Source organism: Heloderma suspectum, chromosome 1 (assembly GCF_057233095.1).
Source record: "Heloderma suspectum isolate Gila_16-S chromosome 1, 16-S_ref, whole genome shotgun sequence".
Classification (NCBI taxonomy): Eukaryota; Metazoa; Chordata; class Lepidosauria; order Squamata; family Helodermatidae; genus Heloderma; species Heloderma suspectum.
Window position 1 is genome coordinate 246,121,388 of NC_139458.1, and position 12,330 is coordinate 246,133,717.

General features: G+C 44.1%; 1 protein-coding gene across 4 annotated transcripts in view; it reads left to right on the plus strand.

The window, feature by feature from the left end:
- Positions 1–12,330, plus strand: part of COMMD1 (copper metabolism domain containing 1) — a 100,872-nt gene that overhangs the window by 82,809 nt on the left and 5,733 nt on the right. Inside the window, exon 3 of one of the 4 annotated variants that reach the window (XM_084822932.1) lies at positions 9,428–9,602. The exons of the other annotated variants lie outside the window; for them this stretch is intronic. Coding sequence (XP_084679058.1) covers positions 9,428–9,526 — 99 coding nt within the window. The 3' untranslated portion in view covers positions 9,527–9,602. Of the gene's footprint in view, positions 1–9,427; positions 9,603–12,330 lie in introns of those variants that run through there. 4 annotated transcript variants of the gene reach the window in all.

A 12,330-nucleotide genomic window follows, 5' to 3' on the forward strand; every position in this document is an offset into this window, starting at 1 on the left:
AAGCGTTTTGGTAAATAAGAGTGGCTCCTGCTGTCTTAGCTTTCCCCAACCTGGTGCTGTCCAGATAGATTAGACTAACAACTCCCATCACCCCACCCATCCTGGCTGAAGATGATGGTGGTTGTAGTCCACATCTGGAGGGCACCAGGCTCCGGTCAGAAAGGGATTGTTAGGCAACCAGGCACCAAGCCCTTTTATCTAGTATGGCGGTAGGCAGTGTGATGCCTTCCCCCTGCACCCACAAAGTGCCCTGCTGATAACGTATGATTATTTTTATTTTTAATGAAATCTTAACAGATTGGGTGGCTGGGAGCACTTCAAAAGGAAGCACTGGCCTCCAGTTACTTGCTCTCTTTATTCCCCTGAATGCCTCTGTGCCCCATGTGAACTCAGAGACATTCTGCAGAAGGAAAGGCAGTGGGCAGCTGGAGGCCACCAATTCATTTTGCAGCGCACCCAGCTACACACCAAAAAAGGAAGGAAGGGACAGACCTACTATGCCTTGGGTTTTGTGTTTGCAATTATTAGTAATAGCCTCAAAATCACATCCCATCCATTCAAATTGTATTGAAAGAATGGGAAACATTTCACCTCTTAAAGTGTTCCTCTTGTGCAAACAGTCAGGGCAGGGGAAATGTATAAGGGGAAGGTAATTCATGCTAAGTGTTCATGAGTACCTGCTCTTCGGTTGGAAAGCACTTTATCAGGCCTATCTAGTTCAACAAGGGGGTTGGTCGTATTGATTGCACTTCTGGCTTTTGATAAGGATTCAGCATTGTATTCATTCTTCATCTTTGTCTCCAAAAGGGAGTTTTTCATTGTTTTAATAACACAATGAAGAGCTTGTGGAACCGTTTGAGGCAAGAACAAAACTGCTTCCTCACTGGGCAGTGAGTGAAGAAAGCAAGCAGAAGGAATAAATGAGGCCAAGGGAAAGCAAGCAACATTGCTCTTGAGTTCTCTCTTTTAGGATGAAAGTATCCCACAAGGTTTTTCTCACCATTGTTTAAAAACGGCTGATATGAAACACTGAGATATTGCAAGACGGGCACTCTACATTGCAAATATATATAAGGGAGAATAACAGGAAGAAAAAGAAAAAAATGACATGGATAGGTAATGAATTTTAAAATGGCAATAGGAAGTAGTGTGCAATTATGTGTAAAACGTAACTGAGTTTTCCTGTGCCAGAGGATGTCATCCAAGCTGAGGAGGGCATAATTGCCTTATTAGTCCTCATTTACTTCAAAATGCACCGTGCAAACATTCACTCCAATAATAACACAGGACAAAGTGCCTTCTTAGGACTTCCACATCATCCATCCTGTTAGTTATCATTCAAAGAATAAGGAGTTCATTTGCAGCTTAAATATTTTGAAATCCATATACTAACAATTAGTAGAAGCATGGTGAATATAGGCAATCATTTACTATACGGTCATTGTGGTTGATCTTGGAGGATATTCAGTCACATGGCATTGTAGAGGACAGTTGTCTGCAGCATCTGGCTGTGTGTTGAGATGGGTTTGCCACATCCCTGCTATCCCATGTTCCATTGGGTTGTGGTTAAACTTGCAGTACTATCTCTTTCATGCTACAGATTATCATCTCTACTATCTCTATTTAGAAACAGCTGCAGTGAACTTGTAAGCAACCATAATGTGATAAATGGCTGGCTGTCTATGACTCTCTTCACACCTGATTTTTTTAGCAGGATAGTTCTTTAATCACTGGTTTTCGTGGGAGCTTCAGATAATGCCGCTGCTCTCCTGCTGCTATCTCACAACTTTCCTTCTTTCTTTGTTATCTGAGAACGGGGAAACCCCGGCATTTTCTGTGCTTGCCATTGAAATCGTCATTTCCTCTTTAGCGCTTTGCCCTGCTTTGTGTGGGCATGTGCTAGGGGGTGTTGCTGGGCGATATTGAATAACGTCATAACAACAAATTGGTGGGAGGGGGGGCAGGTCACTGACGGGGCTTCCAGTGACTGTTTCTGCCTCTCTCCTACTCCACTATGGGCGCTGAGATCCCTTGAACACAGCAGTGCTTACTTGTGAGTAAACCCATTGGTTGTAAGGCTTTCCTTTCCTGGGAGTAAGTGCCATTTAAATCTGTGTGGCTTGCTTCAGAGTAGGTATGCACAGGAGTGCATTGTAAGTCTATTTAGAGTAGCAGTCTTAAGGTCTCCCATCCCCTTCAATACATTTACTTTGAACCTCCCCCTCCCATTGACTTCACGGACTGCTTCTTCTCCCTTTTGCTCTCCAGACTGATGGGCCTTTTTACTCCCAGGGTGGATGGGGGAGTCTCGCTTCTCAGCCATGCAGGAGAAAAGCTTGACAGTTAGGATTTCAGTAGGTATTAAAAGTGCCTTTTCTCCTCCCCTGAATAAATTCATCATGCAGAGCTTGGAATGGTCATTTTTAATAGTTTCCTTTTGAGGTGTGGAGTTGTTTTAGATAAGGCAGTAATGCTGAGGTGTTTTCCCTCCCACCTAGCCAGCCACTAGCTCTTCTCCTAGCCCACCTTGCAGGGTCATTGGAAAGCCAGAATAAGGGGGAAGAGCAACAACAGCATGGGGCGGGGATCAACCCAGGTCTAATGAAGAAGGTGTCCCCTGTGAAGTGTTCGCCTGGACGGGGGCAGGGGCTGCTAGGGATGGCTTGGTTCACTGACTGTATATAAGTCCGTTTGTGGATTTCTTACTTCTGTAGTTGGGAACCCAGAAATCAGTATACCCTTCAAAATCAGTAGTGCAAGCAATATACAGCATTTAATTCCATCACACACACACACGCATATTTAGCAGAGAAGGATTAGCAGCACCAGCAACCTCGGGGTAAGCCACAGAGAAGACTCTCTCTCCCTTGGAGGAAGGAAGGGATCAGCTCCCATAGCCTGCTATCCAGATCACTTCCGACTTCCCTCCTGCAGTGGAGGGATGGGGCAGAGCTGTCAATCATGTTACAGAAACCAATGATCAGGGGAGAGGAGGGGGTACGGAGCCCGCAGCCCCTTTCTGTCTTGATTGTTCCGTGCAGCTCAGCCCAGCCATGAAAAGACATAATGCGGAGGGACGTGCTATAAGAGATGCCTATATACAGGGCCAGTGTAAATCCCAGAAAGGAACTGGAATCAAAAGGAATGGTTTGTAGTGGAATAAAATGCCAAGTGTGAAGAGAGCCTATATCTACCCCAATACAGTTGCTAGTATATAAAATGCAGTTGTAAGAGGACGAGAAATGCACCTTTATTTTAATTGGTTAACATGGTCTGATATCTGTGTAGTCTGTGTATTTATTTATATGGGAGGAGGAGAAATCTGAATTCTCAAATGCTTTCTTCACTTGGGTTATAATCTTAGGATTTCTCTTCACTGCGAATTTATAGAGGTAGTGCCAAGTTGAAATTGATTAAACAAGCAAACAACCTGCCTTGAAAACTTTGTGAATCACAATAACCTCAAATGTGTGGCCCAGTCGCTTAGATTAGCGACCTGCATGGGTATCATGTGGACCACTGCCCCAAAATTTCTCACAGAGCAAAGGTGATGGGACTGTTTTCAACCCCTTTCCATCTGTTGGTTTCTCTGTGCACAATTGCATGCCTTTGCACCTATACTGCTATGCTGGGAAGGCATACTTTTTCTCATCTCTCACTTCGTAAACTGCTTTACCATCAAGGACACTGCAGTAGCAGGCAGCCAGCTGTCCCTCAATGCATGTCCAGGGCAGCCCCATTATCCAGCATAAAGCATTGGGGAATGGGGGTGGGGGGCAGTGTTGGATGCGGGAGCAAGTACAAACAACATTTACTTCCATTTTTAAAATACGCTTAATTATTGCACTCTAATTCTTAGCCCTGACAGAAAGCAAGCTAGAATGCAAATGTGAACAAGTTGCTGCTTATGTCCATGTGAGTTGCAAATAGAGCCTATGTATGCTGGTGGATAGCATGTTAGATCTGGGTTCAAATGCCTCTTCATCCATGAAGCTTTCTGGGTGGTTTGCAACTTAGTTCCTAACATAACTCCCAGGGTGGTTGTAAGGATAAAGTAGAATAACATCAATGTTTGCTACCCTGAGCTCCTCACATGAAAGCCAAGGTAAGAGATGTTATGAGTAATGGATTAGGAGCACTCGTAAAATCAAGCACCCCTATTTGATTACTCATGAGTAGCTGCAGGTCCGGCAGGAACCTGCTTCTTGTCTGCTGTGACCAAGGCCTGCTAAATGTGTACCCTGAGTGCCAATGGCCAGCACCCCTTTCCCTGTTTTCCCAAGAACTCACCAAACTTACCTGGGGAAGGAGAAAGGAGGTGGGAGTGGTGAAGGAAGCAGTGGATTCTTTACCCCCTTGGCGGAGCATCCTTTCTCATCCCCATTGGGGATTGGGATTGATGTGAATAGCCTCACATTCCCGCTGGAGAACATAAGAAGAGCCCTGCTGGGTCAGACCAAGGGTCCATCTAGTCCAGCATTCTGTTCACACGGTGGCCAACTAGCTGCCCCCAGGAAACCCACAAGCACCATCACCTCTTTCTCCTATCCCAGGTAAGTTTGGTGGGCCCATCAGGAGGTGAGAAAGGTGATAGTGGGTGCTTTTGGTGGCTGCTAATGTTCTGTGCTTGTTTGCTTGAAGCACATGCAAAACAGTGCTCCTTTTCACACATGCTGTTGGAGCATGTGCTAAGGATTGTGCATCCCTAGCCAAGATAACAAGTGCTCAATAAAACTGCTGTAATTTCTCTGCCCCATATTGAGATCTTAGCTTTGAAAATGACTTGATTGTGATCTATAAACAATCATCACTCAAAGTAACAATGAATATATGTTAATAGTTCACACATAGGAACCAGTGTGTTTTGCCTAAGGATGGAGCAGTTTTGAGTAAACAGCAGGATTTTATATTTTCAGAAATTAGTGGGAAGGAGTCTACTGTTCATTTCTTCTTCCCAGAAACCCTTGGGAGGGTCCCAGGTGTAAGCTGAAATCATCATGTACCTCGTAGGGTCTAATTTAAATGTCTGCAGTCCCCTTCCACTTTCCACCTTAAGACTGTAACCAAATGCAGACTCCATAGTTTTAACATCAGCCACTTCCCCCTCCTTTTTTTTTTTTTTTTGCTTTATTTTGCCTGATGAAGAGTTTTAAAGAACTTGGAAGTTTACATGGTATTTTGTGACCTTTGAGTTGGCCTTAATAAAGGTATTATGCTAATATGGACTTCAGCATTTTTCTCTTACATTTCAAGTACAGTTTGTAGTTCAGCAGGGTTTAGTGGTGATGGTTGAAGAAATATCAGTCTCAAGTCTCTGTGCATATGGTACTCTGGATTTGTGGTTGATCTCTGTTTACTGGGAAAATATACCTCATGTTTAGAATACTGTCTTCCTTTCATGGTCTTTCCATGTCATCACTACTAATGCTGTGAACTTTTGAAGAGTCTATGTTAGGTTTTTTTTTAAAATTTGTACTGAAACATCCTGCTTTAAAAACTAGCTAATCCAAATCAATTATGGATGAACAGTGTCCTAGCAACACTGAGAGGGAGCTATTCACAGTGGTTATGACAAAACGGTCTTTTTCAATAATGTAGAGAAACATGAGATGGAAAATCACAAATGTGAGACTATTTATTTATTTATTCCAATTATTTATTAGTCGCTTTTCAGGGCCAAGCCCTCACAAAGTGGTGCAGACAAAAATAGAAACAATGGAACATTCAGCAGAATATGCAACCATATAGTGGATGCAGCTAAATAGATGCATGAAAAAAACCTGCTTTAGATCGCACAATTCACTTAAGGAAATGCAATAGCAAAACTGTGAGTTTTAGAGAGCAATCCTATGGTCCCCAGACAGCATCTGAGGGGCCATAGGATATTTCAGATTCCTGGATCTGAGGTTGGAGTCAGTGCTCCAGCCTCAGACCCCGGAGTGCAAGCTCCCTGCCTCCTCCACCGCACAGCCAGCGCAGAGAGAACCACACCAGATGCCTCTATGAAGCCAGAAAGGCAACCTCAGAGGGAAAGGAGAGGGGGCATGCCGGTGGATGGGAAGGGGAGGAGACTGGGGAGGCCACCTTACGTCATATCCTGAGGCTGCCTCAGCCTCCTTCCCTCCCACTCCTCATTCTTTGGGTGTAATGCTTTGCACACACTAACTGGCGCTAAACCTGAGAAGGTTAAGTTGCATTGAGTGCTAGTAAATAATCCTCCATTGATTTAAAAGCTATAAAATAATGGATTGAAAAATTTCAGCAACTTAATATCATAAAAGCAGTGAAATTACATTTGCTGCCCTGTACCAAATGGAAAGCTTTCCTTGTGTACTTGGACTTGCTCCAGTCCCCCCAATCCTTTCTATTTAATCTCCAGTAGGATAGGATTGATTCTTCATTAGAAGAATTAAAGAAAAATTCTGCTTGAAAGGAGGGTAACTCTTCCCCTTCTAACATGGCACAGAAACTGGTGGTCCCTCCTAAATTATGTAATACCAAAACAGTGATGGGAAAGCCAAAAGATACTTTGCATATCCAGTGCTTATACTCCTTTTCTTTTGTTCCCCCGTTGAAAGGAATAATTGAAAAAAGCTTCAGTTTAGAGATTTTAAATATTATGTTTGTGGAGCAAGGACTCCATAATGAACAGCTGGTGTTTTCTCTCTCTCCCCCCCCCCCCCGCCCAACCTTTGTTTTTGCTGCCAAGAATGTGATGCTTTCACAAAGTCCATCCCTCCAGTCAAGGGGAATGTGTCATTTTCTGCTGCTTTCTTCTGAAAAGAATAATTTGACCAGATAAATATAGCAGCTATAAACTTTATTGATTCTTACTGTCTCACAGAATCATTATAGTCTGTTGTTGCAGGATCAGAACCACTTGTTCTTTTGTTGTTCAGTCGTGTCCGACTCTTCGTGACCCCATGGACCATAGCACGCCAGGCCTTCCTGTCCTGCGCTCTCTCCCGGAGTGTGCTCAAGTTCATACTTGTTCTTATATACCTGTAAATATTCACAGGATAAGGCAATATGGTCTGGAGCAATACTGGTAAGTAGCTACAGGACCAGGACAAATGTCTGTGGGTGATATAAGTAAGTATCTGCAGAACTAGAATGAAGATGCACTGAGCAAGATAAGTGGATACTGGACCAGGCTGAATGCCACTGGATCAGAAAGATTGCCTACCTCATGATGTAAGCCATAGGTAAATAGTTGCAGGGCCAGGATGAACTGTTAATGAGTTTTGTGCAAAAGTGGCTGAGTTTGTTCTTTTTCCGCATCCACTCCTTTTTTGTATCTGACTGCTGGCTGCTGTCTATGCTTGAAGGTCTCTCTTACTGTTCCTAGCAGCCAGTCATCTGTTTCAGCTCTTTGTCCTTCTAGTGAGCCAGAAGGTGCCTTTCCAGGCTTACTACCCTTTTTTGTACTTTCTGGTCTTAGTTTCTTTAGGGTTGCTCCCCCAACCACTCCTCCTGAGATTTACTTTACCTTGTCTTCCTTCTCTCCTCCCTGTGCCTCCAGCATTCAGGCTTTTATCCTTTGCTTCTGCCCCACCTCTTCCACATCTTTTGGAGTCCTTGAGCAATTTAAGAGCCCTTCTCCCAATCTGCTTTTGTTCTGTTCTGCTAGTCCTAACTGTTGCAGGCTCTTGTCACAGGGCAGCCAGGGAAACCTGGGGGCCTGCACAGTGTCCCCTGACTGCCCCTCGCAGATGCATATGAACCAACTGGGCTGATAATATTGGTGCTCCATCTTGTTATCTTTGAGACTGTTCAGCATGTATTTGGTGATCTCACATTGCTTGTACCACCCAAGATAGTAGTAGACATTCAGGTAACGTTTGAGTCCTGCAATGGCATTATGTGGCTGTGGATGCAACATGATGATTTTTTGAAAATCCGTGTAGCATTCTTGTGTTACTTCACAAAACACTAGTCTGCCACTTCTGAGATTTCATAAGAAAGGAGCAACACTAGCAATCAGCAATATTTGTTTGCCTCCATTGGACCAAATTATACTGTCCCTCCAGTATGACTAGATAAGCACAACTGAAGTCTTGTGAGAAAGATGCTATTCATCTGTGTGCTTAGCCTTTATACCGAATTGCAAAAAGCAACATTTCTTTTTGGGGACCACATGCTGTCACAGTTACTGATTATAGCTGTGTATTTGTTTTTGACATCCGTTTATATTAGCAGCAATGGCTTTGCAGCTACGTCAAGGCAAGCCTGCAGAGGGAAAACAGAACCTTAGCTGAACAGCAACTAACAAGCTTTCTTGAGGCATACATATACCATGATAGGCAGTATTTCACTCCCAAGCCAAGACAATCCATTTTCCAATGCAGGGTGTAGTCACATTTATTCTAAAGTACCTTCTTTATCAGGTGATGTTTACAGCAGCCAGTATTCTCCAGAGACAGCAAGAGCCAAAAGTCATCTATGTCAATAGTTCCCAAAGCATCCTTCTCCAACCTGGTGCCCTCCAGATGTGTTGGACTACAACTCCTAGCATGGGGAAGGCTGTCCTAAAGTGTATTTCCTAAAAGGTGAACAATATTTAGGACCTAAACATTTTATTTATTTTGTTTTATTTGCTACATTTTTCCCTCTTGCAAGGAGCCCAAGGCAGGTTACATGGTCCTCCGCTCCATTTTATCCTCACAGCAACTGGCCTCAAATCACCCAGTGACCTTCATGGCTGAGTGGGAACTAGAACCCACAACTAGCCACTACACTACACTGGCTCTATCCCTCATTTCAAATTCTAAGAAATTAATGGCAGGCAGGCAGGCAGGCAGGCCTGCCTCACAAAACCATCCATGTGGGGTGGGGAGGCACAAAAGAGAACCAGCAGAAACATGAACCTTTTTTTAGACTTACGTACCTCTTAGGAAAATAAACTTATCTGATGTGTACCTCCAGTTCCCCACACTTGCAAGCATCCATATAACCAGCCATCTCCCTACAAATCCCCTTTCACACATGACCTATCCCTCTGCCACAATGCCCAGGCAGCCCATGTGATCTGAAAGATTGCTCACCCCAGGCTTGGGCATACTCACACCACAAGACCATATAGTACGATCTTTCCTACCTCTTGTCTTGTAGATGTGGCACCTGCTGAAAACAGCAACTCTGCAAACCTGCCACTAGTTGATGGTACTTTCCTGCAGTGCCTTTCCACCTCCCACACTCTGTCTCGAAAAGCCGCAGGTCAAGCCTTGGGAGAGCCTGTGACAGCCTTCCCCAACCTGGTGCCCTCCAGATGCGTTGAACTACAAGTCCAAGCACAGCTGGCTGGGGGATACTGAGAACTGTAGTCCAACATATCTAGACGGCACCAGGTTGGGGAAGTCCAGCCTGTGAGTCCCAGACCAAATGGCAGGTTTAAAGCAGAACATGAATCTCTTGCATTGTATTCCAGAGCTCTGAAAGAGACAGATTTTGTCAGCGGCGCATCAAAGTGCGGATAATGTCATCAGCACCACATTGGGACCGTTTTACATTTCTGGTAATGAGATAAAATCATAAATAACAAGGCTGAGCAAAATAGACTGCATCAGGTGGCTTTGGAACAATGTTTAGAAAAGCAGTACTTGCCGCATTAGTTATTATTTCTTCAGTGTTGAACAGGTTTAGAAAGGAAAAATTGTACAACAAAAAGCCTATACAAGGAAAGAGAGAGCCTGAAAAAAACTCTCGTATATTATATTAACCAATATGTTAAATAAATATGTTAAATACTACAAGCGAGAAGGATCTTGGAATTATTGTCGATCACAAGCTGAATATGAGCCAAAAATGGGATGTGGCTGCAAAAAAGGCAAATGCTATTTTGGGCTGCATTAATAGAAGCATAGCTTCCAAATCCCGGGAAGTACTAGTTCCCCTCTACTCAGCACTGGTTAGGCCTCATCTGGAGTACCGTGTCCAGTTCTGGGCACCACACTTTAAGAAGGATGCGGACAAACTGGAGAGGATTCAGAGGAGGGCAACAAAGATGATCAGGGGACTGGAAACAAGGCCCTATGAAGACAGACTGAAAGCACTGGGGATGTTTAGCCTTGAGAAGAGAAGACTGAGGGGAGATATGATAGCGCTCTTCAAGTACCTGAAAGGTTGTCACAGAGAGGAAGGCCAGGATCTCTTTTCGAACATCCGAGGGTGCAGGACACGGAATAATGGGCTCCAGTTACAGGAATCCAGATTCCGGCTGAACATCAGGACAAACCTCCTGACTGTTAGAGCAATACGACAATGGAACCAATTCCCTAGGGAGGTAGTGGGTTCTCCCACACTGGAGGCATTCAAGATGAGGCTGGACAGCCACTTGTCAGGGATGCTTTGACTTTGGATTCCTGCACTTAGCAGGGGGTTGGAGTCGATGGTCTTATAAGCCCCTTCCAACCCTACCATTCTATGATTCTATGAAATATATTATAGAGCTGGGCCCTGTCCAAAGTGGAGAACCTGCTGTACTGTAATTATTGGCGAGTCATCTGGAGTTATGAGGTCAGAGAAGCACAGGTCCCTAAAATATGCTTTTGCAAAGGGCATCTGGGTCCTTTCAAAGTAATGTTAAATGTCACTGATAAAATGCGGGAGGCTAGGAAACTTGGCAAGGGGAATGAAGATCCATTTTGAAGGCTTTGATAAGAAACATATTTGACTGTACCAAAGCAGACAGCACTTATCAGTCTGGAAAAGCAAAACTGACAAGCCTGACTGAAATAGCCTGTCACATTTCCTTCTACCCTAGAGGCAAGACTACGGATCAAGGATTTTATTAACAGCATACATTTATTTTTTAAAACTCGTCCTGCTTGTAGTTGCATGTGTACTTTGGATAAAAATATCTTTGTAGTGGTAGCCCAATGGTCCCCCACACCCCACCTTCCTAATGTTTTCCACTCTCATCCTTCATAACTTTGTACACCTCTCCCTATCCACTAGTGAGATGGTTATTTAGAAACGACTTTGTTGTGGAGATATTTTTTAAAGCCACTTTGACAGCCTTTTGAGGCTCTAAAGTGGGATATATGTTTTTAAAATAAATATTTGAACTAGCCTGATGTGAAACTATACTACGATTTTAGCATCCCTTTTGCTCACTTGATAGATTTTTTGCAGACATCATTGTAGGTTGCTGTCTACTTTCAAAGAAGCAATCTGAAGTAGAAACCAATCTTCACCATTACTTCCTTTCTTCACTAAGGTTATTCTTTCTGATCATTGTTCAGTGTCGTTTGTCATCTCAGTCTGTGGTCTGTATGTTCACCCCCATTTCTCAAAATATTTTGCTGAGAATGACTTGTGCGTCACTAGATGAATGGATCTATTGTTTAGACATCTTAATTATCTCCTTTTAATAATGTTCACCATGGCATAAAGATTGGCATAACTGTCCAGAAACTAGATATAAGGCTAAATTAATGTTTTAAGTCTTACATACAACAGAGTAGCGCCCCATTCAAAATCCCCTGCTGTGATATACCCATTTGTGCTTCTAAAAGTGCACACCAATACTCCATTTATGCTGGCTCCGTTTACAGCAGGGGTGGGCAACTTGTGGCCTTCCAGATGTTTTGGCCTACAACTCCCATCAGTCGTAGCCAGCATAGCCAATGATGACCGATGATGGAAGGTGAAGGCCAAAACATCTGGAGGCCCACAAGTTGCCCGCCACCGATTCACAAGATGTGTACAATATTGTCCAAGTCCCTTGCACTGGCAGCTCATTATTGGGGTTATTTGGTGTTGCAGCACTAAAGTTATGCCAATGTAATGCTGACATAGAGGTCAGAATTGGGCAGTGTCAGGAAAGCAGCAAGACTCAAGTCAATTTCCTCCGACCTCGATCTCAATGATAGCCTGGCATATCATAAAAGACGCCACTGAACCAGTGGAAAGACAAAAGAACACTGCCCCCTCCTTCCACTGTGCCTGCATAGCCGCCCCAAAGCACTGTGCACCTCTCGACTGTGCAGCACATCAGCAACAGCATATAAGCCTATTGCTCAGATGATGGGGTGTGGCGGTGTGGGACTGTATCACTCTGGCCCATGTCTGCACAACCAGCGGCAAGAGTGACCAGCCTGGATCCAGCTGTTCTTCTCTGGGGTTGCCTCTTCGATGTTCAAGCAGGGCTCCCAGACCTTGTGCAAACTGCCTGGCAGTCACGTACGGTTGAAGCATCTGCAGCCCGGGAATGTAGCAAAGGGGAAAGTTGCAGTTGCCACTCAGCTGGCTATCTTGCAGCTTTCAAAAGCACAGGAGGTCTGCAAGAACACAAAGGTTGGCGACCGTATTCATTGCTCTCCATCCCTG